This window comes from Scophthalmus maximus, chromosome 15 (assembly GCF_022379125.1).
Source record: "Scophthalmus maximus strain ysfricsl-2021 chromosome 15, ASM2237912v1, whole genome shotgun sequence".
Classification (NCBI taxonomy): domain Eukaryota; kingdom Metazoa; phylum Chordata; class Actinopteri; order Pleuronectiformes; family Scophthalmidae; genus Scophthalmus; species Scophthalmus maximus.
Window position 1 is genome coordinate 9,989,348 of NC_061529.1, and position 7,764 is coordinate 9,997,111.

The 7,764-nt window shown below is 44.7% G+C and overlaps 1 protein-coding gene across 1 annotated transcript; it reads left to right on the forward strand.

Moving 5' to 3' along the window:
- The first annotated feature begins 2,105 nt into the window (after nucleotides 1-2,105).
- LOC118286247 (5-hydroxytryptamine receptor 1B) lies at nucleotides 2,106-4,679 on the forward strand. The gene has a single exon (XM_035610547.1). The coding sequence runs from the start codon at nucleotides 2,515-2,517 to the stop codon at nucleotides 3,643-3,645; it is 1,131 nt and encodes a 376-aa protein (XP_035466440.1). The 5' UTR covers nucleotides 2,106-2,514; the 3' UTR covers nucleotides 3,646-4,679.
- Nucleotides 4,680-7,764: the final 3,085 nt, after the last annotated feature.

Below are 7,764 nucleotides of genomic sequence, written 5' to 3' on the forward strand. Positions count from 1 at the left end.
TGATTCTGTCTGAGCTGTTTGTTTATTTTATTCTAATTACCTTAATTATTTAACTGTTCATTATATTCATTTATCATCTTGCTTATTGTGACACACTTTGGAGTCATCGTCATCATGAGATCAAATTCATGACAGTCACAGAATTCGCTTTTCAATACAGAGGAGACTGGCTGTAATCTCAGTCACGCTATTTCACTGTGTGAGAAAGAATATGACCTACAGTACTGACCCAGGGACAGCCTGTTGACCTGTACTCTCTGTATCTTAGAATAGATCCATATGACTGCATGCAACTCATCTGACTATGAATGGCCATGATTGCACAGTGAGAAAAACCAGGAGCTGCCCTTGGTCCTGACTTTGCAGTAGTTGAATTGTGTTCTACTGCTTAAAAAGGACAACAGAGGAACCACAGTTTTGTTTTGTTTTTCTGCACATTATTAAGACTGTCCAACAGCAAATGTTTTAATTCTGCATTGTGCTGCACTACCCCGCTCCACAAGGACATCCAAACAGGTCCGAATGATAATACATATTTGTAGCGATCTGAATTATTGAATATCCTAACTGCCTGCAATATGTTCCTCCACCTTTGTTGCAATGAATTGTCACCATTCACGTTGTGTTCATGGGTAGAACTGTGTTTCAATCCTCGTGCTGAATTATGAATTGCATGGGCTTTTCACAACTGAGATGTCAAGGCCCATAAAGATAGTATGTTTTCTCAAAGACTTCCTCAAAACTTCTAAAACAATGAATGTCCGCTCTGAACACAGCAGGTTGAGCGCCGCAGCTTCGGACCGCCGAGCCCGAGGAACACCGGACACAATGTGAGTGACACGTTCGATTTCAATTAAAAGTTTCTGATGAGGAAATGGATAAAAATAGGAGGGGAGGTATGATTGCTACAGCTGCTTGAGATGAAAAAAAAATGAATATATAACTGTAGATTGCAAAATGGACTTTGCCCAGGTGGGGACTCATGTTGCATGATTTATATATTTCCAGACAAGACAAAAAAAAATCATTTCACAAAAGTCATCAGGCTCTAGAATAGATGATTAGCTCGATGACAGCAATGAGTGACCTTGAGAACGTGACACGGTATCATGCTTTGATTTAGAGCGAGAGGTTCAGAGGTTTTCACACATCACAAGTGATGAAAGTGACACAATTCAGTGTCACATGAGCTCGTCCTGAATCCTCCATCTATGAAATATCAAAAGAAACATCATTATTATGTTATATCATTTCTGTTTAAAATCCTGTTATGATGTAAGGCACCCTTTATGTTGAGTTTAAAAGTTGTAATTGCTTTAATACAAACAACTTTTGCCAGGTTGCTGATGTTGATGTTCCTCTGTCGTCACACTTGGAGACTTACCACCCTTCAAAATATAGTAGATCACAGTAGATGTCATGGAGCTTTCTTTTCCCATTGAGTCATCAAATGTCCAATTATGAATCCATTCATTGATGTGTACTTTTCCCATCATTTTTATTTTAAATTAAAATACTCCAGTCCTCTCGTTGCTCATTTTATTCTAAAACCATCAAACTGAAACTAACTGGCTAACCAGTAAACTATAATTATTATTTGTGTTTGATAACTGCATACTTGCCAATTCAAAGACATTGCTGTGTATTTATTCATATTTCTCTCACTTGCTCATTTTGTACGTGTCTAAGTTATTTCAGAAGACATACTGTCTAAAAGTGAGAGACACTTGAACTTTTAACTATGGCTTTGTTTTCATTATTGTAGAAGACCTTATGGTCTTTAAGACTTTGAAATGGATAGACTATATAATAACTTAACAGCCAAGGGCCAAAGGTTCTTATTCCTAATAATTAAAAAAGGACCCCACCCTTTATAAAGAGCGACTTATTGATGGTCTTCCAGTGTGGTACAGAAGGCTATTTTGAAAAGAAATGTCAAACCCTAACCTAAAGATGAGCCAAATGGGACAAATGGGAAACACTGGGCACTATGACCCAGCAGATAGTGTACTCTTCATAGAGAGAGAGAGAGAAAACAACGAGGTTAGTTGTGCTTGTCAGAATCGGTATAAAACCGAGACTTTGGGTTGACTCACCACTCAGCCACAGGGGAGACTGAGGGGTCACGTCTCTGCACAACTTGTGCCCTGCACGCGGATTGTATATGTGACATCTTCCCAGATGTTGGAACATCAGGACGCACAGCCCGTCGTTTACGCACCGGCCCTTTCTGTCCTGTTTCGTTGTGCACAGTCAGTGTGAAGTTTCCCTTTATGGATAGAAAACGGAAAAGTTTGAACTCCTGCCGGGGATGGATATTTGCTCCCACGTTTGTGCGTCTCCAAATTAAAACCCGATGTATCACCGGCAAATGAGGGACATTTCAGACTCATCGTGCCATTTGATCTGACCGGATGGCACGGGCGAGGAGACGCTGACCAGGACAAAGGGCACCTCAAGAGCCAGAAATCTCAGAGGGTGAAATTGAACATGACAAGAAGCGACTAAAAAGTCATGGAGCGCTCCGGTCTCGTCGCCACAACTCAGCTGGTGAACGCCACCAACGACAGTTTTAACGCGGCGCCGTCCGCCGTGGATGGGAGCGCGCAGGGTCTCGCCTCCCAGATCAGCCTGGCGGCGATTCTGTCTGCCATCACGCTGGCCACCACGTTGTCCAACGCGTTTGTCATCGCCACAATCTCGCAGTCGAAGAAACTGCAGACCCCCGCCAACTTTCTGATCGCCTCGCTGGCCGTCACCGACCTCCTCGTCTCCATCCTGGTGATGCCCATCTGCGTCCTGTACACGGTCATCCACACCTGGACGCTGGGGCAAGTCGTGTGCGACATCTGGCTCTCGTCGGACATAACGTGTTGCACGGCCTCCATCCTGCACCTGTGCGTAATCGCTTTGGATAGGTACTGGGCCATCACGGACGCGGTGGACTACTCCAAGAAGCGCACACCGGGACGCGCCGCCGGGATGGTGGCCACAGCCTGGGTCATCGCCATCTCCATCTCCCTGCCGCCGCTCTTCTGGAGGCAGGTGAAGGCGGAGGAGCTGACGAGCTGCGGCGTCAACACGGATCATATTTTCTACACCATCTACTCCACCTTTGGCGCTTTTTACATCCCCACCTTGCTGCTCATTGCCCTCTACGGACGGATTTACGTGGAGGCTCGCAAGCGGATCCTGAAGCAGTCCCCCAAGAAGGTGGGCAAGAGGCTCACCTCCGCGCACCTGGCCGCCAACTCGCCCGGCTCCATGGCGTCCACGTCTTCCAAGTGCGGGAGACAAGACGCCGCCTTCAGCGACAGCGGCTCGTCGGCGAGCGACAACCAGGTGAAGGTGACGCTGTCGGACGCGCTGTTGGAGAAAAAGCGGATTTCAGCAGCCAGAGAGAGAAAAGCCACCAAGACGCTGGGCATAATCCTCGGCGCTTACATCGTCTGCTGGCTGCCGTTCTTCATTTACACACTGGTGGTGGCCACGTGCGACACCTGTTTCAACCCCGAGCTGTTTGACTTTTTCACCTGGTTGGGGTACCTGAACTCCCTCATCAACCCGATCATATACACCATGTCCAATGAGGACTTCAAGAAAGCGTTCCAAAAACTCGTGCGCTTCAGGTGCTGCAGACGGTGAACGACCCGGTTGCTCCCTCAGCTGCCAATAGCCTAACGTGTATCGATGCATCTATTTTTGTACATACAGTTCTAAAACATGTCTGAGAAGATTGGATAGTATGAGAAGACAATATTTTTTAGACTATTATATAAACCGTGCATGCAATGGAACGACCACCCGTTGTCAGCCATCTTTATCCATTGTGGAGATTTGAAGTGTTTGGTACGTTCAACAAAAACAGAAGATATGGACTGAAATTGTTTCATATACTTCCCGTGTATTCACTTTCAAGGCTTCAAAACATTGAGCAATATTTTGTCCAGCAGTGATGTGAAATTTACTTATGCCTCCGATGAGCCAAAGTCTTAGAAAAAACTTGCTTGAGTGAAAAATCAATATTGAACAAAAAGCTGGAAAAAAAAAATGACTTGTGAGAATGGACATTTTTGCATTTGGATGGTACGGCAGCACACACAAGATTCCCATGCCACAAATGTGAGTTAACAGAGACCATAAACCCTCTGGCATGGTTTAAAATATAGAAGAAGAAAAAAGGACTGAAAGTCCCAGGATCCGTCGTCATCGTGTACAAATATGGTAAAATTGTTGTTTCATTCTTTAAAAGTCATAGAGCATTAATATATCTATATGCTTTGAGAGAAAAAAAAAGCAATACAGTATAGTGAGGGATGGCTTTTCTCTTGCCCTGTGTGGTTATCTACTGTAGTTTATGTAGAGAGGGACACTCGCGCAGCTGAAAAAAGAGTCAGCTGCATTGTTGTACCAGGCGCTAAGAAAAGATTCATACAATACCAGAGTCAAACAAAGAAACTGTAGCTGATATTTGCCCAGCAGAGCTGAACACCGATGATAAGTTCAATTTTACTGAACAAACATCACCTTGTTTTACTGTGTGTGTGCGTGTGTGCGTGCGTGTGTGCTCCCACATCAACTGTGTATCTACAGTATAAGTTACGTTGCCGTGTGAGATGGTTTGCCACCTCATGGCTACATCTGCTGCTTCCAATGACTGACCGTGGCCTCCAGAGCGACCGGACTGGCGCTGATTATTTGTCAGCGTCGTGTGAAATATAGTTATGTTGTTCTGGGGATTTATCTGTTCACATTGAGACATGATGTGCAATAAAGGCTTTCGATTTGTTTGGTACAAGTGTTTTATGAGTGAGAGTTTTTCATTTGAAAAGTTTAAGACCAGAGGATCCGTGATTCCAAATCAGCAGCGAGTTGTTTCGTTCCTTTTTTGTTGGTGTGTTGAAAGCAGCGCAGAAAATCTGACAGATGATTTGTCATGTTATCATTTTTTTTTAGTTTAGACTCTTTCCTTGAAATCTAATAAGAGATTTGAGTTATGGCCCCAGGGGATAATGTGAAAGCTCCTCATGACTTTTTATTTTGTCCCATGAAGAATGGATGGGATTCCAGTTTGGTTTAGAATAAGATTCTCATCAAGGTTTGATCCCTCCACCATCTTCTCTGCTGCCTCCCTGCAGGCAGAGGAGGACACGAGCTGAGTGGTCTGATCGACTGTCACAGTTCAATAAGTCATGTGAGTGTCGGCGGGTGATGCTTCCTGGTGAACTTACTCCACCGGACAAAATTGCAGATGCACATGCAAACAGGCACACCCTTTGGCTTTTCCATTTATGAATTTTCATACGGGTCACCATGCATGAAAGATGAGTGCACCTGAGCGGGCAGATGCTCAAATGCTCATTTTTTCCAGGACTGTCTGGAGCAGCATGTTGAAAGATTAACATGAGAGCGTGTGCATCTCATGATATATAATATGTACATGAAAGGACCGAGGCAATTGACATCATGACATAATTGTGTTGTTTCTATCATATCATATTATTCCTCAGGAGTAAAGGACATAAAAAAAAGGAACATTAGTGGGGCAAAGAGCAAGCGAGTTACAGGTTCAAACGCCTTGCACACCATTCACTACGAAGTTTGGCATGTCCTTATCAGCCAGAAGAAATGTTTAGCATTTAAAAAGTCTTTGACTCTTTTGTTCTTACCTCAGCCACACCAATTGAGAAAAATCTCTTCAAATTACAGCCAGCTGAGCCTCAAAAAACAGAAATGAGACCGGTTTCTCTGAGCAGCAATGGTACCCAGTCTGTGGTTGACCTATTTCGTGAGAAGAAGTTAATATTCTTCCATGCAAAAGAGGATATAGTGTATTTCCAGGTGCAGGACGTTGTCATGTACTTATGCTGCTACATGACAATAGGTCAGCTGAGAATTTGCGACTGATTGCGAAGGGGCACCTGACCTCGCTGGCACCCGGAGCCTTTTCAGAAAGTGAAATGACGACGGGCCTCTGAAGGGAGGAAGGTCTTCGTGTTTGACAGCCAAATGTAAATGTGGCCGATGCGGTAGCTGCTAACTAGTCACGGTGGCCTCTGGTGAAATCAAAATGGCGAATGCCGTAAAATTTCACAGCGATTGAAAAGGCGCAAATTGAATCTAATGGCACAATATCTATTGGCTCAAACCCTCGTATCGCAACCATTAAAAAAAACAAACATAAACCCATATACGACATGTTTTGGGGTAACAGCTCAATGGACCTCCGTTCATGCTGGACTGCTGCGAGCGCCCTCTGCACAACCCGTCAGCTGTGAGAGTTCAAGTTCTCCCTATTTTATGAATTCTACGGTTATTCCAGTAGCATTTAATGAAGCCTTGAAAAGTGGCCTTCTGGAGGAGATGATGAGCAGGCTGCCAATGACAGGGAAACCATTATTTTAAACTCCACACCCCAAGCTCATTCTTTTTTCTTTTTAAACCCTCTCCCTCAGCCACGGCCGACACGGACTCAAGTGACATGACTCGAGGTCATTTATCGTGATTTGCATATCCTTCTCCCTCCCCAAGACCGTAACAGACTCTGATGTGTAACATTGATGGAGTTTCCCTCTAAAAAAATTGTGTGCGTTTAATATTTTTTCCACGTCATTGCAGACACAGGATCGTGGAGCACAGCGGCTCACACTGTACAAATCCCACAGTGCCTCTGAACGCAGGGGGGGAGATGATGTAGATCAGAGATTATCTATAATGGACCCGGTCAATTCCTCATGCAGGAGGATTGTTGATGTTTAACAAACACTTTGTGTTGCCAAAGAAGTACGGCGTGACTCGTGTAGCCAATAAACACTGAGCCTCCTGCTGCAGGGAAACACTATCTCGCTGTTGACACAGGACGATTGCAGCGCGCAAGCAAATACAACAATTATACAGCCACTTTTTTATTTCCCTTTATTTGCCGAACGGGCTGCATTTACTGCTCTGCCACAGGTCTGCTCGGGAGTGAAGGACGCCACTGGTGTAACGGCTACTGGGGCTGAACACGTGGATAATGAAACCGTAAAAATTTCTCGTGATGAACGCAGCCTTGGTCAGCTCCTTTATTGTTTCACCCTCTCTGGTTGAAGAAGGTTCGCCGGCATTCATCCCTTAAGAAACGGACATGCACGTTACGATCTGCTATTAATAAATTACCTCACAGAGGCAAAAAGCAATTGACCTTGACGAGGAAAGGAAAACGAGTCAGCAAGTCATCTCTTAGGTGGCACGGCCGGGTAGGTAACCAGGCTGAGGGTGGATACCAATTAAACATGGCCTCTGATATTGGTTTTCAGCAAAACTGATTCTGACCACACATGGACCCGGTTGGTATTAGGCCAATATTGTTTACTCGTAAAAATTTACTTTTTGACATTTATCTACGTGCATCATTTTACATTCCATATACTACGCCGCAACCGTGAGTGAATAGCTGTTTGTCTGTATGTGTCAGACCTGTGATTGACTGGCAACATGTCCAGGGTGTAACCCCGCCTCCTGCTCAAGCACAGGTCGTCAGCTGGAATGCTGACGACCCCCCCCCCCCCCCCCCGACCTTCAAAGGATAAATGATATGGCAGAGCAGTTAACCCCATGACAGTCAGCCACAGCCTATACTGTGCAGAAATGTACCAAGTTAATTGAAAATGAATATTGTACTTGAACCGCTACTATCACCAGTTCTTGGTGGTGTGGAGCTAAAGCTGGACTGTGGAGTCAGAAGGTGGAGACTTATTCATGTCAACAAACAGTAAACATATC

Bases quoted from the DNA above. Each gene is read 5' to 3' on its own strand.
- LOC118286247 (XM_035610547.1), top strand. From the start codon at position 2,515: ATGGAGCGCTCCGGTCTCGTCGCCACAACTCAGCTGGTGAACGCCACC.